Source organism: Brugia malayi (genome assembly GCF_000002995.4).
Source record: "Brugia malayi strain FR3 genome assembly, contig: Bm_v4_Chr1_scaffold_001, whole genome shotgun sequence".
Classification (NCBI taxonomy): domain Eukaryota; kingdom Metazoa; phylum Nematoda; class Chromadorea; order Rhabditida; family Onchocercidae; genus Brugia; species Brugia malayi.
The window spans coordinates 481,200-507,604 of NW_025062475.1; the positions used below are offsets into that span (position 1 = coordinate 481,200).

At 22.0% G+C, this 26,405-nt stretch overlaps 2 protein-coding genes across 2 annotated transcripts; one reads left to right on the forward strand and one right to left on the reverse strand.

The window, feature by feature from the left end:
- Positions 1 to 16,914: 16,914 nt before the first annotated feature.
- Positions 16,915 to 20,712, forward strand: Bm1534 (Uncharacterized protein; the record flags this gene model as incomplete). Its single annotated transcript, XM_043076115.1, has 8 exons — positions 16,915 to 17,034; positions 17,503 to 17,601; positions 17,930 to 18,043; positions 18,233 to 18,374; positions 18,470 to 18,586; positions 18,976 to 19,025; positions 19,814 to 19,987; positions 20,284 to 20,712. 8 exons carry the CDS (start codon positions 16,915 to 16,917, stop codon positions 20,710 to 20,712), a joined length of 1,245 nt encoding a protein of 414 aa, XP_042932049.1.
- Positions 20,713 to 22,675: 1,963 nt separating this feature from the next.
- On the reverse strand, positions 22,676 to 25,897 carry Bma-nmt-1 (N-myristoyltransferase 2, putative; the record flags this gene model as incomplete). Its single annotated transcript, XM_001896002.1, has 9 exons — positions 22,676 to 22,834; positions 23,141 to 23,311; positions 23,515 to 23,685; positions 23,926 to 24,034; positions 24,181 to 24,350; positions 24,675 to 24,792; positions 25,100 to 25,316; positions 25,443 to 25,539; positions 25,691 to 25,897. 9 exons carry the CDS (start codon positions 25,895 to 25,897, stop codon positions 22,676 to 22,678), a joined length of 1,419 nt encoding a protein of 472 aa, XP_001896037.1.
- Positions 25,898 to 26,405: the final 508 nt, after the last annotated feature.

Here is a 26,405-nt window from a genome sequence, read left to right on the forward strand (position 1 = left end):
ATTATATTATTAATTTTTGAATTGAAATGAAATGAAATGAAAATAGAAAAATTGTCATTTTAGCTTAGTCATATAAAAAATATCAAAGATCATCCAACATCAACATTGTTGACAAAAGTTCTTTTGTTAAAAATTAGCAAAAAAAAAAAAAAAAAGATTAAATCGACCTTTGATGCTTTTTTTTTTTTATGGTTTAAAAAAGTTTGCAAATATGTTAGAAAGATGATAAAATGCTGATAAAAAAATTTAATTTAATTTTCTCTCAACTGATCGAAATGAATGCAAATTTTTGTTATCATTTTTTTTATCATTTCTTTAAAACATTTGCAATATTCTAAAAATTATATTATCATTAATGAGCCAATTAATGCATTCAAACAAAGAGTTTATCAATGTTTGAAAATTTATTTGCTAAATTAATAATATCATATCAACAAGAAAAAACAAACAGAGAGAGAGAGAGAGAGAGAGAGAGCGAAAAAACAAGGAAACAAAAATGATTGTAATTTTAAATTAAATATTTTAGTTTTATTTTTGGATGAAAAAAACAAGAAAAAAAAAAGAGCAAATATTTGATAATAAAAAGTCCAAAAAGAAAAAAAAATGAAAAAGAAAAACAAATATAGCATTTAAAAATGATAAAATTATTTTTTGATTTATTTTTTTTTTTAAGAAAAAAAATAAAAAAAAAAAATGTTAGTTCGATTTGGCGGTAGCTGAATGAAACGAAAGAAATGTGACGTAAACAAGAATGAATTTGGAATTGAACTGAAAATAATCATCAAATCAGATCGTGGGATAGAATTTAAAAGAAAATGAAAATACTGAGAAAAGTGATTGAACTAAAATCAGGTTTACACAGAGAGAGAGAGAGAGAGAGAGAGAGAGAGAGAGAGGGAGAGAGAGAATGGACAATATAATTTCTTTCTTTTTTAAAACTGATAACAATACTAAGACGAGTTATGACAATGTCAAATGATCAGAGTATCAAATACGCCGAGATTTTTTTTTTTGCAAACAAAACAAAATTTCCGCAATTGAATAAAAAATGTTTGTAGGATAATTTTTGCAAATATTTAGCAAAAATGATTTATTTTTTAAATTTTTTTATCTAAAACTAATAATGAAAATTGCAAATTTTTATTTTAGAGTTTAGAAAAAAAAAAAAGAAATGTTAATAAATAAATTAATTTGTTTACAATTAGATGATGATTAATATGAATGCTTCAGTTAATCATGAAGAAATGATCAAATAGCTTAAATATTTTAAATATTTAGTATTTAAAAAATAGCATTTAAATATATATTAGTATTTAAAAAAATTATGTATATTTATATTTAGTATTTTAAAAAAATGTTTTTTTTTTCATTAATTTATTACATTTTTGTTTTGTTTTGCTTCTTTTTTTTTTTTTTTTTTTTCAAATTTAGTTTGCAATTAAATTTGCACACATATTATTTTATATTTTGCTATTAATTCATAATTAGCAAATAGTGTAAAATGAAATAAAATTATTTTTAGCAATGTTTGCTGAATATTAATGAATAAATTAAATTGAATAATTAAAATTCAAATGAAATTTAAAATGAATAAATTGTTAATTATTAATTTGCATTGTTTTAATTAATAAATCATATTTAACAACATCCTTTCATTCAGTCATCATTCTCAAATCAATGAAATTATGAGAAGTTAAAATTGTTTTTTTTTTTCATTGAAAAATTAAATTTAATTAAACTATATAAATATTATCATCACAATTTCGATCTTATTATTTCGATTATAAAAAAAAAAAAATCATTTATAAAAGTTTATTATTAACTCATGCAGTAAATAACATTTGAACAATTATATCTTCGATTATTATCATTTCTTCATTTAAAAAGAATTAAAAAATTTGCAAATATAAACAACGAAATTTTCCGAATTTTATTTTTTTATTTATTTTAAAAAAAAACAAAACACAATTATATGTGAATAATATTATGTATTTTTGATGATAAAAATGTTGAATTAATTAAAAAATGAAAATAATAGAAAATAAGTTGCAAATTTACAAATTTAATATTTATTTATTTCAATTGATCATAGTGTTCAAGAGAGGGAGAGAGAGAGAGAGAGAGAGAGAGAGAGAAACACTGTATTTCAATGATGTCATTTCATTCATTCAAAAAAAAAATTTACATTCATTATTATATTTTCGAAACAAAATTTATAGCTTTCAAAAGAGGGTGACAATTGAAATGTGACACTGAAAATTTTTGAAATTTTCATTCCCATAGAAAATTATATTATATTAAAAGATTAGCTAATGAATTTTTTTTTTTCTTGAGAAAATTTCAATATTATGATGATATTTTGCTTTTTTTTTTTTAAATAATATTAGCATTTTTAATAATAATATTACTTTTTATAATTAAAAACTTTTATCAAGAAAATAGTTTATTCATTGATGAAATTGATTTTTGATTATATTAAAGTTTGCACAAGCTATGTAAATAATGCTAAACACTAAAAACAACAACCATCATCATTAAATTGCTTTTGTCAACAAGAATGAAAGAAAGAGAGAAAGAATGAGGTCATTTTTTAAATAAATGTGAGACAGTGAATGTGACACATTACAATACTTTATCCTTTCGCTGTAAGATTGAATTTTGAAAGTTTCACAAAAAAAAAAGAAAAACTGAATTTTTGAAATGAATGTAATGTTTAGCGCTAATACTAGCACTAATTATTTCTATTCATTAAAATTTAAACTTGTTTTTGCTTTCAGTCAATAACAATGAATTCATTAGATGTAAATATCAAAAAGAAAAAAAAAAATTGATTAAAAATATACAGAGTGACAACCAATAATGACAATAACAGTAGCAGTAATACTAACAAAAACAATAACACCAACAGCTATTATAACAATAACAGCAAATAATAACAATAACAACAATAACGACGACAGCTATAACAATAACAGCAGTAGCGGTAATAATAACGAGAACAATAACACCAACAGCTATAATAACAATAACAACAATGACGACGACAGCTATAACAACAACAGCAGTAGCAGTAATAATAACGAGAACAATAACAGCAATAATAACAATAACAACAATAACGACGATAGCTATAATAACAGCAACAGTGGCAACAATAATAACAACAAGAACAGTAACACCAACAGCTATAACAACAACAATAGCAATGATAACAATAGCAACAGAAGTAATAATAATAACAAGAACAGCAGTGATAATAATACCAGTAACAGTAACACCAATAGCAGTAACAACAGCAACACTAATAGTAACAACAATAGCGATAACAACAACAACAACAACAACAACAACAACAATATCATTAAAATTATGTAGCAGAAAAAAATGACAATAAATCATTTAAAAAGAAATTTCTGCACAAAATAACTGAAATAAGAAAATTAAAGTAACTTTTCGCAAAATGAAAAATTAAAAAATAAATCATTTTTTTTCATCGAAATTTATTGATAAACAAAAAAAGAAAAGGGAAAATTGCAACTTCCAATTATATTAATCATAAAAACCTCTTCAATTATAGTAACAATTAATTAATTAATTAAAAACCATCCATTTCTATGGATTAAAATGATAAATACAAAAATTTAAACAACAACAAATGATACAAAATAAAAACTTTCCAAAAAAAAAAAAAAAAAAAGACGACAACAAAAGATATAAGAAAATTTAAAATTAATTTAAAAGGCTAAAACGAACAAAATTTATCTCTGATACAACATTTTTTAATTGAAAATAAAAAGTAAATTATGCTAATATTATCTGTAAGTGAAATGCTAAAACAATAAATCTTATCAAAAAAAAAAAAAAAAAAAAAAAAAAAATTGATAAAAACTTAAAAATAATATTATTAAAAGAAATAATTAAAGGAAAAAAAAAAAATAAAGGTGGACTAGAAATAATTAAATAAATGGAGACAAACATAGTAATTTCTAAAAAACTAACATTTTTAAATTTAGTTAATAAATGAAAATAAAATAAGCATTTTAAAAAGCTAAAGCAATTAAAAGATAAAAGAAAAAAAATAGCAAGATAATAATCTATCAAAAAAAAAAAGAATGATAAAATAGGCAAAAAAAAAAATGATAATCAAATATGATAAAATACAAAAGAAAAGAATGATAAAATGATTGGAAAAAATATGCATATAAATTAAAAATAGAAATTTTAGTACGAAATAAATATAAAAATACGAATTAAAAATAATATTATATTAATAGTAAACATATAATAATAATAATAATAATAAAAGGATTCAAAAAAGATTTTTTGTTATTCTTATCATATTTTATATTTATTTTATAAAAATGCATTAATGATAACATTGGCAATGGATGATGTTATATTCTTATTTATTTATTATCATGAAATCAAAAAATAAATAAATAAATAAATAAAATACTTACTAAAAAAAAAAAAAAAAAAGGAAATCACTAAAATCACAATAAAAATTTCAATATAAAACAAATATAATAATATGATAATAACAAAAAAAAAAAAAAAAATCGAAAAACCTTAAATAAAAATATTGTCATAGAACATTGTCACCTGTCACCTGCTAATTAATAAACTAAAATATACAAATTAATAAGCAGATAACACGACACACACACACACACAAAAAAAACAAAACAATGTAAATAAGAGCATAAAATAGAAAAAAAAAAAATGCTATTGAATAAAAATAATAAAAATGAAATAAACGTTTTGCATAAATAATAATAATAATAAAAGTAATAGTAGTAATATCTAATTAATTAATTATATTAATGTAAGATGCAAATCGTTATAAATAATTTAAATCTTCGATATTTATGCTCAAAATTATAACATTTGTTTTTAGTTCATTCATTTCTATTAAAATATAAATTTAAAGAACTTAAAATGCTACTATCATCTAACTAGATGTACATCTAATTAGTCTAATTAATTAATTTTTTCAAATAAGCATCTAATTAATTAAGCGTCTAATTAGATGTGAGATTAGTTATATCTATAAATGAATGAATAAAAAGCACAAAAAAAAGAATAATTCAGTTTATATGAATGCAATAGCAAATAATAATAATTAATAATAATAATAATAATAATAATAACGATAATAATAATTATAGTAGTGATAATAATAATAATAATAATAATAATGATAATAGTAATAATGATAGTAATAATAATAATAATAATAATAGTAATAATAATGATAATAATAATAATAATAATAAGTAATAATAATGATGATAATAATAATAATAATAATAATAATAGTAATAATAATGATAATAATAATAATAATAACAATAGTGATAATGATAATAATAAATAATAATAGTAATAATAATGATAATAATAATAATAATAATAATAGTAATAATGATAATAATAATACAAATCAAAATTAAACTTTGGAATGTAATACTTTAATCAAATTTATATTATCAATTAAAAATTAATAAGAAAATTTCATTAAATTTTACTTTAATTCTCATACATTTGAAACAAATAACATAGAATTTTCACAATTAAATATGTATACATAATTCTTTTATCAATAAATATTACTATAAATAATTCTCGCATATTAATTTTCTCGAGAAATTCAATCCTACTGCTAATTCGTTTTGAAAAGAAGAAAAAGAAGCATACATTTCTGCTCATCAGGAATGCATTAATCGGATTAATGAATAAAATTTTCCGGAAATGAATAATACTTAAATTTCATTAATATGCATTGTATAAATTAATAATAGTAGTAAATTTCACAAGAAATATTCAATAGAATTCGATATGTTTGGAAAAATTAGAATGCAATTATTTTGATGCTTTTCAAGAATACATTAAGGATTAGTAAATCGATTTTGCCGGAAATGAATGTTTAATTTTATTTAGTTGTATTATGTAAAATTAATTGTAATAAAAAGAGCTCTGCAAAAAAAAAAAAAAAAAAAAAAAAATGTAATTAAAAAGAAATCATAATAATTTTGAAAAAAAAAAGTGATAAGCTGATAAATATTTATTTGACAAAATTTGCTACGCATTAATGTCATCAAATTAAATATTATTAATTTGAAAAAATAAAAATTGGATTTTTTAATTAACAATATTATATTCAAGAAAAAAAACAGCAAATATTTATAATTTGAATAAAGTAAATGAATATTTTCTTTAAGTATTACCTAAATATATTTTATCAAATTATCAAATTTCTATTCATAAATTTACAATATTTTTTAAATTATCTGAATTAGATAATGATATTAATAGTTGAATATGATCGAATATTTTGTAAATTTAAGAATGAAAAAAAAAAAAAAAAAACAAATTGAAAATATTTTAAATTGAATTCATTTCAACAGGAAATCAGAATTGAAAATGTTTGGAAATTGAAAAATACGCAAAAATTTGAAAAGTGTAAAATAAGCTTAATGAATGAAATTTTAAAATAAATTCAACCTTTCTTGCAATTTTTTCTTTTTTCCTTTTTTTTTTTTTTGATTTAAACCTAAAATAAAATTTAATTTAAGAAATTACTAGCAATTAAGGATGAAAAAAAAATGAAGGAATGAAATAAAAAAGATCAGAAAATGTTATTTTCTCAGTAAAACAAATAATTTAAGACAGCAATAAAATATAGTTTGAATTAATTTAATTCAATTAGATTCTAAAATTATTAAATTAATTTGTATCAAAATTGATTTAAATGAAATTAACTCATTCCATTGTCAGTTCAACCGGATTTAAAATAACTGAATTTAACAGTTGCAATAATCACTCAAGAAAAAAAATTCAAAAAGTTTTTGAAGTCAAAGTAAAATTTTTTTGAACAGTAATTCGATTAATATTTCAGTACATTTTTTTTTTTTTTTTTTTTTTTTTGGGAGAGAGGGAGGGAGAGAGAGAGAGGGTTGAGATATGATGGAGAAATTAAAAAATTTCAATAATTATAGACAAATTCTAATTTACCTAAAAATTATAAAAATTTACCTGAAAATGACTATTGTATTTGCAATAAAAAGAGAATTAATAAAGTCAAACGAATAAATCAAATAAAAAGTAAAAAAAAAAGTGTCTGAATTTCATTAAATTTTAGATAATATTTAAATAATATTTAAAATATATTTTAAAAAATTAAATGATTTTATTTTAGAAAGAAATAAATTTAAGTTATCAAAGTTATTGTTTTTATTGTTGGAATTTTGTTTGTTTGTTTGTTTGTTGTTTGAAAAAATTTAGTAAAATTAATTTAATTGTACAAATGAAATGAAAAATTTAGTAGAAAAGTATTTTTCTCACATAAATTTAATTTACTATTTTTGTCAGTGAAATTATAAATGTTAACTTCTGATCAATTGGTAAAGCAAAAAAAGAAAAAATATTAATTTCAAAAAAAAAAAAACTAATAATCAAATATCTTATCCTATTTAATTCATAATCCTTATCAAATCACCAAGTAATGATAAAAATAAAATTAACAGTAAACATTATCAAAATTTCATTCTTATTTAAATTCAAATTAAATACATCATTTCTACATATATATCAAATCAAAAATGTATAACATTAGTAATACAATATGTATGATTAAGTGATAAAATTAAATGATAAATGATAACAATTACCAGTAAATAAAAATGAACAAATATCAAAGAAATATCATAGCATAATGAATACGAAATTATCAGACATATATTAATTTATAAAATTTTATTCCCTAAGAGTTACCATTAAACATTTCTCATTTTCGAACTGATAATGATCACATATCACACTATCATATCACATTCATCAATGATTAAATGAATGTATGTTATAGTTAAGCAAATAATGTCAAAATAGGTCATTTCATTTATTCTTCTTTCATCTTCTAATGATAACCTTCATATTTGATCAGATCAAATCAATAACATTCTATCAATTCAGTCATTCTTATCATTTTTTTTCTTCTATTTATCAGTGGATATACATACAATTGTTATTTCTTACTAAAATCGCATTATCATTCAATAATTATCACTATATATTATCACTTATCAACTAAGATCAATTGGCAGTTATTTTTATCAGTAGTACTTAGCATACTTACCGCATGGAAAAAATATCAAAATATTTTTGTATTATCATTGATTAGAAAATTTACTTACTTATTATTACATTAATTTCAACCTAAAATCTTATCATTATCCTTCCTTTTTTTTTTTCATTAAAACTAATTATTTTCCATTAGCTAATTAGCTAATTGATAATCTCTAAATTGATAATTTATTTGTTTATGAATTTTTTTGATTGCATCATAATTATATACTTGATACGATGATTATAGTGTAAGTAGTAAGTACTACTATCCCAATATCACCTTATCACTTAAATTTTAATTTATCAAATTTATCACTTATCACTTAAATTAGAAATATATTTATTTTTTTTTCCTGAATGAAAATAATCACTGATAAATATCACATATATATATATATATTTTGTGAAGTTTTGAAAAATTCTTATAAAAAATTTATCAGAGAAAAAAAAAGACATAAATTTTTTTTTAGTAAAATTATAATAAACTTAATTAGATATTATAAAAAAAATTAATTAAAACAAACAAACTATTAATCAAATGAATGAAAGTAATTTTGGAAAATATTTTCGGTGACAAAAAATCATAGCAAATGTTGTCAACGCAAGGAAACGAAAATGTCAACAAATGAGGGAGGAGGATTGGAGGGAAGTGCAATAACAGCTGACCTTATCTTGACCTCTAACAAATTTAATCAATAATGATGAATGGTAATATGATTAAAATTAGTTTACTGATTAAAATTGATAATTTTTATAAAGCAAATTAAAGAAAAAAATGAAATGTGATTTTTTTAAAATATTACTTACTCCCTCTCTCTCTCTCTCTCTCTCCCTCTCTCTCTTTCTTCCTTTTTTTTACACTTTTCAATTCTTTTTCCAATCAATTTGGTCATTCGATTTTTTCCTTTCTTTCATTTTTTTTTTTCTTTTTAAACTTCAAGAAGATCGATTGAAATTTTCTAAATTTTTAAATTCTACCAGACACTTTCCACAATAATCATTAATTTTTGTTTTTTTTTTTTTTTTTTTTTAAAATGTTTCATTCTTTGTCACTTTCATCGTCCTTTTCAATTCTTTCTCTTTTGTATTAAATTTTTTTCTTTTGTATAAAAGTTTTTGTATTAAATTAAATTATCACACTAAATTTTCCAATTAAAAGTAAATGTTAAAATTTATGCAAATATTTTTATCTAAAATATTTTAAATATTTTTTATAGACAATAAATGTATTTATTGTCTATAAAAAACAAACAAAAAAAAAAGTAAATATGAGGAAAAATTTTTTAACTTACTTATAAACTTCTCAATAATTTATTTAAAAAAAAAAAAAAAAAAAAAAAAACATATTTTAAGTCTGTAAAATTTGCAGCAATTAAAATTTAATAAAAGTTAAAGTTTTAATTGCAATAAGGAAGTGCTTAGCATTATAACTATAAAATATTACACAAATTAAGCATTATAAGAGATTATCGCAAGAATTTTTCCACTAGAAATTGACAGCTCAAATTTTGAATTGATTAATTAATTAATTAAACTACAATTCTACTCTGTTCATCTTGTTACTTAATTATTTGTTGAAAATTAAAGAGTAATAATGTATGCACTAATCTTTTAAAGAGTAAATTACAGAGAGAAATTCAGAGAGAGAAGTAAGATAATAAGAAATAATTTTACTTTAAATTTACATTTCCACATCATTTTACAGCAAAAAACTTATCGTCCATGGATCGATAATTAAAGTATTAATAATTGGAAAATTAATACAATAACTTTCTTCTGGAATTTATTTTTAATTTCAATTATTTTATTAATTATTCAATTCAAATCACAATAAATTTCATTTTTTTTTTGCAAAAAATATAACATAAAATTTAATCAATTCAATAAATTAAAGTTTGGAAAAAAGAATATTTGACCTTTTGCATAGCTGTTAGAATATTGCTAAAAGTATATAATAGGAATGCGTGAGTGTGCGTATTTACGTGTGCGTATTTACGTATGTACAAGTAATTTTTACGTGATATTTTTCAGGTTTTTTGTGGAAAAAACTGATTGGAAGAAATTTGCTTCCTTTTCAAAAATTTCAAATTGATTTGTTCATTGCAATAAAAAAAAAGAAAAAGTAAAATTCATGTTTTATAAACTTTTGATAATTTTATGAAATTGCATTAAAAAATATGCTGATATATTAAATTTCCACTTTATAATATTAAGTCCAAATTGATTTTATTCTTTCTAAAAATTAAAATTAATTTACAAAAAAAAAAAAATTAATTTTTTCTCTTTCAAAATAATATAATTAAATTAAAAAATATGCAAAACATATAAAAGAAAAAAAAAAAAGGAGAGATGAAGACGAATTATGATTTAATATTATTTATCATAAATCATTTAAAATTTTTTATTAATACTGCTTTTAACTTGGATTAAAATTTTTATTTCAAAATTTAGATTAATAAAAATTTTAAAACACCTATAAACAATTTTAGATAATCTAAACATATTATTTTATTACAGCCATTTCATTTATTTCTCTATTATTTTATAATTTTTAATGAAAGAATAAAATTTTATTACATTTACAACAAATTTTATCATATAAAATTTCTAACGAATACAATATTTCTAAAAAAAAAAAAAAATAGTATTTGTAAATTTAAAAATACTATTTAAAAATTTAAAAATGCAAAAAGAAGAAAGAAAAAGAAATACAAGAAAAGCTAAATAGCGTAAAAGAATAGCAACAGCAAATAGCAACGGAGCAAACATTTGATCAGTCAATTAATATTAATTTACCCGAAAGCAATAGCGGGCATTATATGATGAATTTACCCGAAAGTAAAAGCGGGCAATATATATACATATGATCGAGATATAGATAAATCCCACGGAATTTGTTAACAATTGCCCATTCATTCTCATTTCATTTCATATATACTACAAATTAAAATAAAAAAAAAAAAAAATTGAGAAAAGCTTTCGTTTTTTTTTTTTTTTTTTTGTTTTTGTTTATTATTTTTTATTACCCACTGATAGTATGTAAATTTTTGAGAGAAATTTCTTTTTTTTTTTTGAAAAAAAATATTTGTGTTTGAAAAATATGCCATCAATTGATTTATTTTTCCTAAAAATAAGTGACCGATGCAATTATATTACTCTTTTAGCTATTTATTTATTTATTTTGCAAAGCTTTTAAAATTCTTGCAATCTGCAATCATTTCATATTCATAATCTCTCAATTATATATACTACATTCCTATAGCATAAAACTATTATTATTTTAAATTTTAAATTTTACTTGCATTACTTGCAATTTATTTTTATACCTAAATATTTTGTTCATTTACATAAAATTGTTTATTATATTACAAAAAAAAAAAAAAATGGGAGAATTATTGGGAAAACAGAAAAGAGTAAAAATACGAAAAATTATTTCAGTAAATGATTTGTTAAAAAAAAAAATCGTATGGAATTTTAAAAATAGGATGGAAATGTTAAACTAATTATGTTAATTACTTAAGTAAATAATAGGATGAAAGTAATGATGATGAAGAAAATGCGGGAATAAAAGTGCTAAAGTAAAAGGTCAATTCAGTCAATCATTCTTCAAAATCAAGGTCAAACCAGAATTATTAACCTTCACACAATCTCAACATCATTCAAATCGTAATTTTATTGTTAAAAGATGAAATAAATAGTTGAATATTTTTCAAAAATGCTTTTTGAATATTTTACCTGAATAATTTATTAATGTGATAAAAATTGAACAATAAATAGTTTGAAAAAGTGCGATCGTTGTTAGCAAAAAAATAAAGAACTACTCGACAAGTAGAGATCTATTCAACCTTAAGAATATTTCCTTGTCCTCTCTCTCCCTCTCTCTGCCTCTCTCCCTCCCTCTCTCTCTCTCTCTATCTATCTATTTACCTCCCTCTTTCTATTTCATTATATAAACATTAAAGTGCAATTCAATTTCTTATAATTTACCCTTATTCCTTTATTTCATTCAAACCTTTCTTTTTTCTTTTTTCCACCTCTCAATTTAACAATCCGGTTTCCGTTCTCATATAGAAGAGAAAAAAAAAAAACAGAAAACTGTTTTTTTCCGGATGAACGAACAGGAAAATATAAAAGTAAAACGGATCAGTAGCAATTATTCAACTCTTTAAGTACTTTTTCCCATCATATCGAGGAGAAAAGAAGTGAACTGTTGCTGAAATGCATTATTGTCCTCAAATTGATATATTCCCAATAAGCGGGCAAATGATTATTTCTTGCCCTTCATTCATTTTTTTCAGTTATTGAAATTATTCACTCATAAATTAATCCTTTATTTGAAGAAAAATCATTTATATTATCTGATATTAACTGAAAGATTGGGTAGGTAGGTGCTAGTAATATCGTACAGTACCCTTTTGCCGGAAATGGGTAGGTAAATCAAGATATAACTAATGGGTATATCTTTGATTTTATCTTACATTGTAAAGCATCTAATTTAATAATAATAAGATGTTAATGATTTAACTTATACACCTAAAAAAATTAAGGCAAAAATATCAAAAATGAAATTAATTTTAATTTTGCCCAAATTATAGTTATCATCAATCACTTTTGGGTATGTCTTTTGGGTAGAATAAAAATTTTAAAAATTTTGTTAGCTTTAAAAAGTATGCAATTGTTCATTTCATCCTAACGTCTATCATTCATTTGCTAGAATTATCGGGAAATTTGATCAGTTTCTTTTGATCAGTAACTGATAAAGGAATTTGACCAAGGCATTATTGCTATTTTGCTTTATCCTAAATCTCACAAAAATAAAAATATATCTTAATTATTAATCATAGAGATAAATCTTACCTTAATTATTAATTATAGAGATAAAATCATATCTTAATTATTAATTATAGTGATAAAATCATATCTTAATTATTAATTATAGTGATAAAATCATATCTTAATTATTAATTATAGTGATAAAATCATATCTTAATTATTAATTATAGTGATAAAATCATATCTTAATTATTAATTATAGAGATAAAATCATATCTTAATTATTAATCATAGAGATAAATCTTACCTTAATTATTAATTATAGAGATAAAATCATATCTTAATTATTAATTATAGTGATAAAATCATATCTTAATTATTAATTATAGTGATAAAATCATATCTTAATTATTAATTATAGTGATAAAATCATATCTTAATTATTAATTATAGAGATAAAATCATATCTTAATTATTAATTATAGAGATAAAATCATATCTTAATTATTAATCATAGAGATAAATGTTACCTTAATTATTAATTATAGAGATAAAATCATATCTTAATTATTAATTATAGTGATAAAATCATATCTCAATTATTAATTATAGAGATAAATCTTACTTTAATTATTAATTATAGAGATAAAATCATATCTTAATTATTAATTATAGCGATAAAATCATATCTTAATTATTAATTATAGAGATAAAATCATATCTTAATTATTAATTATAGTGATAAAATCATATCTTAATTATTAATTATAGTGATAAAATCATATCTTAATTATTAATTATAGAGATAAAATCATATCTTAATTATTAATTATAGAGATAAAATCATATCTTAATTATTAATTATAGAGATAAAATCATATCTTAATTATTAATTATAGTGATAAAATCATATCTTAATTATTAATTATAGTGATAAAATCATATCTTAATTATTAATTATAGAGATAAAATCATATCTTAATTATTAATTATAGAGATAAAATCATATCTTAATTATTAATTATAGTGATAAAATCATATCTTAATTATTAATTATAGTGATAAAATCATATCTTAATTATTAATTATAGAGATAAAATCATATCTTGATTATTAATTATAGAGATAAAATCATATCTTAATTATTAATTATAGTGATAAAATCATATCTTAATTATTAATTATAGTGATAAAATCATATCTTAATTATTAATTATAGAGATAAAATCATATCTTAATTATTAATTATAGAGATAAAATCATATCTTAATTATTAATCATAGAGATAAAATCATATCTTAATTATTAATTATAGAGATAAAATCATATCTTAATTATTAATTATAGAGATAAAATCATATCTTAATTATTAATTATAGAGATAAAATCATATCTTAATTATTAGTTGTAGAGATAAAATCATATCTTAATTATTAATTATAGTGATAAAATCATATCTTAATTATTAATTATAGAGATAAAATCATATCTTAATTATTAATTATAGAGATAAAATCATATCTTAATTATTAATTATAGAGATAAAATCATATCTTAATTATTAATTGTAGAGATAAAATTATATCTTAATCATTCATTATAGAGATAAAACCATATCTTATTTATTAATTATAGAGATAAAATTATATCTTGATAAACTACATCTTAATCATTATCTTAATCATTCGTAGGGATAAAACTATATCTTAATTATTAATCATTAAAGATTAGTTTCAAGTTTCAATTCTTTTTTTTTTTTTAAAAAAATTCAATTTTTTAAGTACAGCTGAATAAAACGGAATAATCGAATAATTATTTCAGGAAATCAATCTACAAATTTTATTTTAATCTGCAACTGATAAACGAATTTAATAACTAATAGAGGAATTAGTAGAGAATAATAGATGGATTTTACTATAATGCAAGTAAGGTAATCAAATTGTTATTATTTTTTTTTTTTTTTGAAAAAATAATTGGAATAATTTATCAGAATTATTCTGGTTGGAATGAAATTTGAAAAGTAAAAAAGAATAAATAAAAATATATTTTTCTTCTTTCTTTGTAATTTCATTTTAGAATTGATATTAATAAAATTAAACTTTTACTGAAAGAAAGAATTTCTTCCTTTTTTTTTTTGAGTTTTTATCAAATTTATTTTTATTAATTTAAAATTTAACTTGTAGATTTGAAAATTGACATTTTCCGTTATCGGATAAATTATGAAAAAATTATTGCCATATGATATGAATGCATTTAAATTCATTTTCAATTCATTTCAACATTGAATGAACATTTTGTTTTCCTATTTTATTCTATTTTTTATTAAAATCAGTTTCATATTCGGTTATTCCGTTTTTTTTTTTTTTTGTAATTTATTATAATTTAATAAAAATCAATAAGATATCATTTATACTATGCCAACAATGTTTGAATAAAAATTTTAAATTGTGCATCGTCAAAAGAAAAACAAATAATTAACAAAGGCAATTAAGCTAATAATTTTAGCTTATCAAAATGTTTGTCAACAAATATTTCCGGAATCATTCTGCCTTATTTCATTTCATCTTATCAACCGGAATCTTTGCATGCACCTTCTTATCGCCTTTATTTCTCTTTAATTTATCTCAACGGATTTATCTTCAAAATGATAATTGCTGTTAAGCAGTAAGCTTTTTTTAAGTTGAATTTTTCATCATTTATGCTTGACCTTTGACTCTTTACAATGCAAGCATTATAATAACGAAATTGGGTGGAAGATTTAAATTTAGAGTTAAATTTTGCTCCAACAGCACACAGAAATGCTAATTAATGAATTCTTCAGTTAGCACTACCAATTACAAATTAACCAGTTTTTTTTTTTTTTTTTTTCATAGGTAACTTACCAGGAAATAACCGATGGGTAAACTATAAACTATAATTTTCTTATTTTTCACACTTTTATTTTAGATATACTCGTTCGCTTCTGAACTTTTCAAGCTATCATAGTTATCTTTATTCGTATTCCATTACGGTTTAAAAAGTTTGATTAAATGAAGAATTTTGAAAGAAAAAATTTTAGACAAAAATGAGACTTTAAAAAAATAATCAATGAATTTTAGCATAATTAATCTGCTAAATACTACTCTTATAAATGATATATTATAAACAAAATTATAAACTATAAAATCTATTAATTTTTATGGAGCGCAATTTGTATCTGAAAAATTGTATCATTCTTAAGTACTACTTAAGCAATCTAACATCTCTAATAGCTAATGTTTGACTATGAAAAAAAATGCAATTCTATTATAATTAGAATTTTAATTAATGCAAATTTTGAAATTATTGTTGGATGTGAAATGTGAGATAAAGCAAAGTGATGATGTAATTCGAATATATCATTTAAGTATGTCAAATAATAATAGAATAAGGGAAATGAAATAATGAAGAATTCAAGTTGATGTCATTCAATGGTGACATTTTTTAGGAAGAATAAAGAATTTGCGAAAAGTAGACAGCACGTTAGTAATAATAATAATAATGTTTAATAATGACTGTAAATTAATAAGTAATAATACACAATAATAGTAAATAAGTAAATAAATAATAATAATAATGGTAGTAATAATAAATAATAAATAAATGAATAAATAACAAGTAAATAAATAATAATACATAATAATAGTAAATAAATAAATAATAATAATAAATATACATACATATATATAGTGGCAGTAAATAAATATTAATAATAAATATGATGATGATAATAATAATAAATAAATAAATAAATAACAAGTAAATAAATAAACATAAAATAGTGATAAAAAAATATTAATAACAAATAATAATAACAAATAAATAAAATGATAAATAATAACAAAAAAAATAAATGAGCTTTTTGCATATTTTACAACCTATTGACATAATCATTCTAAAATACGCAAATTAAACTTAAAAAAAAAAAAAAGAAAAACTAGTGTATAAGGAATATAAATGAAATCAGTAATTTCATTTAATGGAATTTTGAAATTTGCGATGCGGTCGGTAACCATAACAATATTTATTCTTATAAATATAATCAAACAGAACTTTGGCATTCTTAGCGATTTTCACAATTGGCAATTTGATATTCCAATAAACTTTTCAAAGCATCAGGTGCATATTTTGAAATGCTAATGAATTAAAATGTGAATGGCAGAAATTTTGTAAACAATCAGAAATTCTGTAAATTTTATCTGTCAATTTTATTTGCTTTAATCATTCAATATTGAATAGAAAGCTATCTTTTATGATTTTTTTGCTACTTTTTTTTTTTTTTTTTCTACATTTAGCGAATGCTTTCGTATTTATTGAAATATTAAAATGGAAATACTAAAATACTGAAATACTAAAATTAAAACATCCATTTATCTGTTAATTTTATTGAAATATTAACGAAAAAAACTTTTAATAACAAAATTATAAGTACTTGGGGACAAACTCATTAAGCATAAACTCATTAAGCAAACTCATTAAGCATAAACCATACCATTATGTTGTAAATCTAAATGTTTATGATTTTTTTAAAAACTTTAAAATTTTTTTTACAAAAAAAAAAATTTAAAAGGTAATAATTAATTTTAGTATGACGGAATGTGTACATCAATTGTAAGTCAATGCATCGGAAGTATTAAAATGATCAATTTTACTTCATCAACAACAATTCATTTGCATATTTCCACTGTAATATAACTTTCTTCAATTTAAATTTAAATTTAAATTAAGCAATCATTCGAAATTCCTTTTTTTTTTCTCTTTGAAAACGATTCTTATCTGATTTAAAAGATGCATTCTATAAATTAATTTTTTTTTTTGTCAAAAAATGACATGAATCTAATTGATTGTATCTATAATCAAAATTATGTAAGAATTTTTTTTGAAAAGATATGATTGAGAAAAAAAAAAGGTAATTTTTCAGAATTAATTTTATTAGAAAAACTCCTTAAATATCATATTAAGAGAAAAAAATAATAAAATTAAAAATAATTTACTTCCTTTCATTTATTTATAGAGCAGTGATTGGGAATGTTTAGGACGAATTAGTAAATGCTTCTTAAATGCTCAATTAAGCTTATCATCTATGCCACATGCGCTTATTGTTAGCGCCAAAAATCCGAATGCTTATGTATGATCTTATCAACAAATGCCATAAAATTTCTTCTATGTATGATCTTATCAATCAATAAAACTCATCAAAATCATTTATCAATTTTTTTTATCACTTATTTCGTTTATTTTGATATTTCAATTCATAAATACTTTGTTAATTATTAAAAAAAAAAAAAAAAAAATTAATTAAATAAATTCATTTTAGATTGGATGGTATTGTATGGTGCAACAAGCATTTATAGCTAAAAATTATCATATCAAAGTTTTCATTCAAAATTGCTCACAAAATAGATTGAATGAATCTATCAAATCAAACAATGATAAAGTATTTCACTATAAACCTATGAGTAAACTTTTTATCTATACAAAAAAAAAAAAAAATTTGAAAATGCAATAAATTTAAAATATTATCAAAATTGCAAATTTTTTTTTCTTTTTTCAGGAACTTTTCAAATTTATACAACACATAAATTTGTATATTTTACTGTTATTGTTGCTATCACAGCATATACTCTTATTGTTTATTTGATATTTTGCATAATATTAGCACAATATGAAAGTTTGTTTTCATTTTTATTTATTTATTTTTTTGCTGTAAGAATCATCGAAATTAATTAAATGAAAGAAAAGTTAGGTATATACAGGTAAAGATGAAGTAAATAAGAAAGAAATAAAATAGATACATAAATTATATATATGCAAAACAGGTAATACTGAAAAATGTTAAAAATTTAGATTTATTATTATCATAAATTATATTAATAATTTTTTTAAAAAAAAAAGCAAAAAAAAAGGCCAAAGCTAAGGATTGCAAATTCTTTACTGTGAATAGAAATTGAAAGTTATTTAAAGAAATTTATTTATTTTTTTTTTTAACTTTAAGAAAAAAAAGTTATTTTAAGAAAACTTTAATGTTATTTAAAGAAATTAAGCAATGATAGATTGCAGAAGAAATTGAATCTTATGAACAATCGCCTCAAAGAAAAATAAAACAATGGGTAAATTTTTTGAAATTAAAGAAGCAAATACAACTAAAGTGATACTTCCTAAGGTTAATGTAAGTACAAGATTGTAAGTAATGTAAGTACGAGATGAAACTTAATAATATACGTACAGTACTTAATAATATAAGTAATGTAAGTATAATGTAGGTAGTTCTTGATAAGTATAAGATAATGTAAGTAAGAAATTAATATAAGTATGAAATAATATAAGTAATGTAACTATAATGTAGTTAAGTATGTGATAAGTATAAGATAATGTAAGTAAGAAAATATTTAAACAAAGTAATCATAATTTAATATTTATAATAATAAATAATTAAAATAATAATATTTAGAAAAAATAACTGAAATATTTCTTATAAATCTTATCAAATATATTAACTGATATGATAGGATTATATTTATGTAAAAAATAAATATAATAATGCAAGTTTATTCTTCAAAAATTATTTATATGTATTTCAGTTTTACAATTAATTTTATTTCATTTCTTTTTGTTCTCTTCTTCATCAGCTGTTAGAAATATTAAAATGCAAAAATTTGTAAAAAACAAAAAAACAAAAATTATTTCAAACAATTTTAAATTTTTTAATTAAATTTAATAAAAATAATGCTAGGCATTTAAAAGATGAATGGCAGATTTAGTGAAAGATGAACTAATCATATAATTTTTAAATCTTAATTTTAATTATGTAATAGTGCTGATGCTACAGTTCAATCTCAAGATCAAGAAATAGCAAATTGGTCGGAAAAATTTCATCGCATAAAAAATTTGATTTCAGCAAATAAATTCGAGAAATCATTCAAATTTTACTGAACATTCAAGCCCAACAACAATAACATCTATGAAAAGAAGTGAAACAGATCAAAGATTTGATTGTTCATTGCGGAACCCATTAAAATGGTATTTTGAAAAATGGAGTAGAAAGAAAAGAGCGCCCGAAAAAAGAGCAAAGGTAAACTTCAAAAGATAACGCGAACATTCTTTGTATATAATTTCATCTTAGATTTAAAAAGTTATTATCCTCTGATTTATTATCATCCATTATTATTATTATTTTATTTTATTTGTTCAATTCCTTTTATCTATCGCATTTTTAAAATACAAAAATAAATTCATTAAATTTTTTTTTTTTTTAAATTAATTAGAAATTTAAGCTTTACATAGCATATAGTACAGATAGATGCAAAAAATTAAAAGAAAAATATTTATCAGTCTATTAGGAAAATATAGCGAAATAGTATTTTCAAGGAAAGTGAATCATCAACAAGGTCAACTTCTCCGGCAAGACAACAAATATCGTCGATGAATTTTTCAACTTCAATTTCAAATTCTCAAACTGGAACAAATGATAGAAGCGCAAATGAATTAGCGCAAGAAATTATGCAGAAAATGCGAAAACATAAAAGTTTTTCTCAATCTACTAGTAAAATTAAGCAATCAAAAACACAAACTGAAATTTCAAAATGGAAAGTATCGCTTAATCAAGAATTATCAAATTTTTCACTTTCCAAAATTAAACCATCACCTCGGCCAATGATCGTTCAGATTGTTCATAATATTCCAAATAATGTAGCAATTACATCAAGACAGATACGTTCACTTCCAATTTTAACAGCAATTAAATTTACAAGACAAGAAGCAAAAGAGCCAAGAGCCAAGACTACAAGGCAACAATGAGGCAAGTTTTATGTTTTTTTTTTTTTTTTTAACTCTAGCAAAAGGAGGAAAAAAAAAATTTTTAATAGCTAACTCTGAAATATTGTGAGATTTGTCGAAGGAATTGTCATAATGAAATGATGACAGAGAAACGGTGATGAATTATGACATAGCATAAAAATTGACAAGTGTTTCCATCTCAATTTTTATCGGAAAATTCATTTCCTGTTTTTTTTTTTTTTTTAATTATAGCAAATTTTAGCCGCGATAATCATATATGTCAACAACAAAAAAAAAAAAAAAAAGGTGACCACTAGAAATGAAATCATTCGAGGAATGCAAAAAATAGACCAAAGCGAAAAACATTCTTTTATTTTCCAAATTTATTCTTTTTTTTTTCTCTCTCTCTCTCTCTCTGTTTTTCTATCAAACTCATTATAACATTGTTGTTAAATAAAAAATGTAAAAATGATGAAATTTGTAATTTGAGAAATTTTGAAAAAGTTATTGTTGATAAAATTTCAATCAACTATATGTATCGATTAAGTAGCAAATTTGTTAGGTTTAACTTTTTCTTTTCTTTTTTTTTTTTTTTTTTTTAAAAAAAAAATTTATTATTATAATGAAGATTGATGGATGGAAATCTTTAATTGATTTTTTTTTTTTTTAATTTTATTTTATTAACAATAGTTACACAGACAGCAACAATAAATGACAAAGTCAATGATACAATCAGTCAATTAATTTATCACAAAAGACACACTGACTTAGCATAATAGTAGTACTGATCCCGTGTTCGAAGTAATGAAAGCATTCACTTCAATCATACATTTTAAAAGTTTTTGGAACTCCTACAAAATAGTACATATGAAAAGAGTAGTCATAACAATTCCTCTATGGATTTTAAATATTAAAATTTCTCAAAAAAAAAAAAGAACTACTCTTTATCTAATAATCCTTCCATATAACAATAAATTATTATTTGAAATTGATAAGATTTATTCAGAAACAATATTTCTCAAAAAATAATCAATTAAACAGCTTGATTTTTTTTTTTTTTTAAGTTTCCAACTGCTTCCAATTGGAGTTTTAACATTAAGCTAATAGAAGGTAACAGAGAAGTAATGATATTTCATTCCCAGATTACCATTCAGATATGATGAGCAACGAAGGAACAAATTTTGAAATGATGAATCATAAACTGCATATGAACAGAGTAGGAATGAAAAAGTATCAAGCAGCACCCGTATCAAAAAACAAAATATACATCCATCTTCAAAAATCCAAAATTTAAATTCATATGTTACTAAAGCTAAATGTCCCGGTAAAAAGAAAAAACCAATACACTTAAAATAAAGGTTTATGTTTTTGACTGTGATGCGAAGATACATTAAAATACAAGTGAAAAGATAGCCGATTCTTTCAAATAAACAAATAAAACAATATACTGTTAGTTGTCTGATTAAATAATAAATAGTACGATTTATATTTTGAAGATAGAAGATAGAATGTTCGAGAAGCATGTTTAGACCTAAAAACTTGATGATTTTAATGATGAAAGATAATATTAATAAACCTGAAGGAGTAATAGCTGCTGCCCCGAATCCAATTTAAAGCAATAGAATGCTAACTGTAGATAGCCTGGAAGGCTGAGAAAGGACAGCTCAATATATGAATACTCTTTTGTTTTGTTCAGAATTTCTAATTCATTGAATTTCAATTCATAAATTACATTCATTTTGATCCCAAATAATGTGAGATTACTGAAATTACTGACTCACTTTCTGCTATTAAAAATAAGAACATTTCCGAATGTAGAAAAAAGAAACTAATCAAGTTTATTTCAGATAATATCTACCTCTAGTCCTAATCAAACGATTAATCTGGAAAACATCGTTCTCCAACAGAATTTATAAATGTTCATAAATAAAAAAAAAATAATTAGAAATAATCTTAGCAGCTATAGCATCAACATAGAGTAAACCTATTGTAGCACGAGACCAATCTTCTCCGGTATGATATCAGGACACTTCCAGTTATACAGATAATATTGTAAATTTCCATCACCAATACCAAACTTGAGATCTTCCAATATTTCTTTGTTATCCATGAGATCAAGTGCGTTAAACACATCAAAACCACACTATAAAATACAGAAAATTGCTTCCGTATATTCAATTTATAATCAGATTAATTGGTTAATTAATAAAATCCAAATCTCATCGCAGTAAGTGTTTTGCTGCTTACGCCTACTAAAATGATTATATATTTAATAAGCTTAATGTTAAAACCTTTCCTAAAAAATTTTAACGATCAATTTTTTTTCTCTTTTGTACAAAAGCAATAGATAAGAAAAAAAAAAAAAAAATAAGCAATCAAATATTCTTCAACTTGTGACTGAATTTTAGATTTAAATTAATATCAATCAATAATTCAATAATAGCCGTACATTTCGCGCAAGAATAAGAGCATCATTGATCAGTTGTTTAAGAGTTACTGAAGTGGCGACATTATAGAATGAATATGCTGCACGAATTGATTTATACTGCGGATGATGCATAACTGATGAAGGCAATGAGTAGAAGCTAATTAAATCGCTTACTTTGCTATCTTCCTCATTCTAAAAAATTTTAATACATAGACTAACAATCTATTCTTTATAATCCATACAAATTCGAATTTCATTTTCAAATTTTTAACTCTAAATACACATTCATTTATTTAGTGATTCAAAAAGCTTATGTGAAATGAATAATGCGAAAAAGTTGTACTATAACTTAAATAAATTCTGAACAACGTCGAAGTTTATATAAAAAAACAAACCAAAGCAACATAACTGTAGATAACATCTTCACGCGGCATAAAAAAATGCTCGAAATCAGCTCGAGTAAATTGAGGAGATAAGTCAAACTTCTTCAGATAACACTGTAGTAAACCATAAGCACCATCAATATGACATTTCTTCATCGGTACCAAGTTTGCCGTTCTGGGATGCTGAAACAATATGATATAACAACTCGATGTTAATATTTTCCGGATATTAATGGTAATTCATTTAGCACTAATCTCTGATGGATGATCAGTTTTTAATTTTGATTATTTTTTCAAGTGTTAATGAAAGAAGGAATTAATTTGCTTAAATGGAAATTGTGACCTAACAACTTGTATGTTTTTATTATTATTTACTTGTATAAAGAGAAATAAAGTTTACAATTCACTTCAAATAAAACATACATCTGGAAGTTTATATAGCTTCAGCGTTCTCTGCATTGTCATTTTCCGTGAAAGATGAGAAAATTTCACTTCAATAAGTTTCTTTGGATTCAAAGATCGATGCCAGTATCTTAAAAGCACAAATACATTAAATTCCATTCGGATTTGGCAATTAACCTTTATTTTTAAAATTACATAACGTAAGACATGATCGGAAAAACAAAACGTAGCAGAGCAATGCTCCGGTTTTTCGATGCGACACTGAAAATACAATACCTGCAGGTTGCAATTGGTTTCGGTAAAACAACACCAGCTGTGAATACTGCTTGAAAGATACCTTCTCGATTCACTCGGCGAGTGATTTCACGAATCAACACTGGCGCTACTCTTTTAGAGCGAAGTTTCTTGTGCACACAAAGAAAATTAATTTCAACCATTTTAATTTGCTAAAAGAAAATGATTTTTCGGTATGCAAAATTAATTAGGAAAAATAAAAAAAAGTTCACAGTACATTATAAATAACGAAAAAATAAGCCTTCGAAAATATGTGAACTACAACAGCAAATTATTTTATCTTACAATTTATTATGTACTACATGAGTAGCATGTTGCTCTGTAAATCACACTCCGGGTAAGCTTTTTAATTTATTATTGAGTTAGGAAATTAAATTAGAAAATGCATATATAAATTAAGAATGATCTAAGAATAATCTATGAGTATTACATCATCCGACAAATTTGCCGCTCACTAACATTCAATTAAAAAGCACCTTGTCATAGACCCGTATAACTGAAGGAATAGCAGAAATAAAAGCAATCAATTTTCCATTTGATTTTGCCCGAACACCGCAATGCCAGTTCTTCATCCATCCTGGAGCTTTTAAAGCCCTGAAATTTGCTAAGGATGTCAAGTAGACTTTTTCTTAGTAAAATTTACTTATAAAATAATAGAATATATATTATATATTATTTATTCCATAAGTAGGATATTTACAGCTTCATAAAAAACCAAAGATTTCTATACAAAAAAAATTTCACCTTTCATCATTTCATAATTAACCTATTGAATGATGATATCAATATTATATACTCCTCCAGCTATTTACATTATTTTCATTGTTTGTGGATAAATTAATGGCATATTGTGTTCATTTCCACAAATTACCAAAAAATCAAAGTGAAAAATTTTGCGAACCAAAGCAAAAACTCTGGACTGTAATCAAATCGAAACATATTGTCATCATCTTCCACATAATTCTCTGTCAATAGCGTATAAAGTTCAGTAAGCTCTTTTACACTATTGATTTCAATATCACACCAACAAAAAGGATCTGGCAATGAAAATGGCTCTTCCCGTACTTCTGATATATCCAATGGAGGTTCGATAGCTCTATTCTCTGTTACCATTTCATCTGTAAACTAATGCAAAAAATTTTTTCGTCAAGACTGTAAAATCAACATCATATTTTTTAGTTTATTTCTAAATACATCCATTGAAATCTAATCGCAATATAAAATTTTTAATAGATATAACTTACTAATTTTTGGAACTGGCTGCGTATCCCAAAAAAGATATTTATGTCGTTGTGCTTCGGTTATATGTTTAGCAGCCGATGTTCCACCAACTGTCAACATCTAAATCGTAAATAGTTTTAAAATAAATGACAGTTGTAAAGCAACTATATATTTCAAACTCATTTTTACACAAGTCATTATTTGTTGCTAATTTTGACTTTTGCTTTTTCAATTTCACATTCATTCTAGTCGTATGAAAATTGAAAATCACCTCAAATTTTTTCATGAGAGTAGATTCAGTAAGTTCTTTGAGATCGATAACAGCAGTTGGACTATTTCGACCAGTTACATTTTGAATGCTCTCATCACCAGCATCATTCTCCTTATCATTATTCTGATCCATTTTTGAATTACCAGCAGCCATCATTTTCTCATCTTCATCATCTAATTTTATGTTTCCTGCTGGTGGTTCCTTCATTTTCCAGAAAGAAAAAGACTAAGGTCTCTTTAAAAAAAAAAAAAGAAAAAAAAATTATTGAATAATGTTTGTTATTCCTTAAATAGGAGATGATTGACCAATTCCAAACTCCAGTCACAGTGATAGCGCACGATACGTGGGAATACGTAAGCAAATGTTGCAGTAGAGATGATGACCACACTAACACTGAGAACCGAGGAGCTGAGAATTAGCTGTAAAATAATTTAACAATACACAAATATAATATATATATATATATATATATTTATATATCTGCAGTTTTCTTACTTTTTATCCTGCATTTCATTCATTTACGATGAATGATAACACATAAGTTATCGCCACATTTCTTATTTGCCAAACAACTTAATGTAAGGAAATGCAAATCTTCCGAATGATATGAGTAATAAATTTCTTTATTATTGCGCACAACACTAACAAAGTACAACATAAAAAAGAAGAGAGGTCATAGTTATATGAAAAAAAAAAAAAAAATATGGTGACAAAA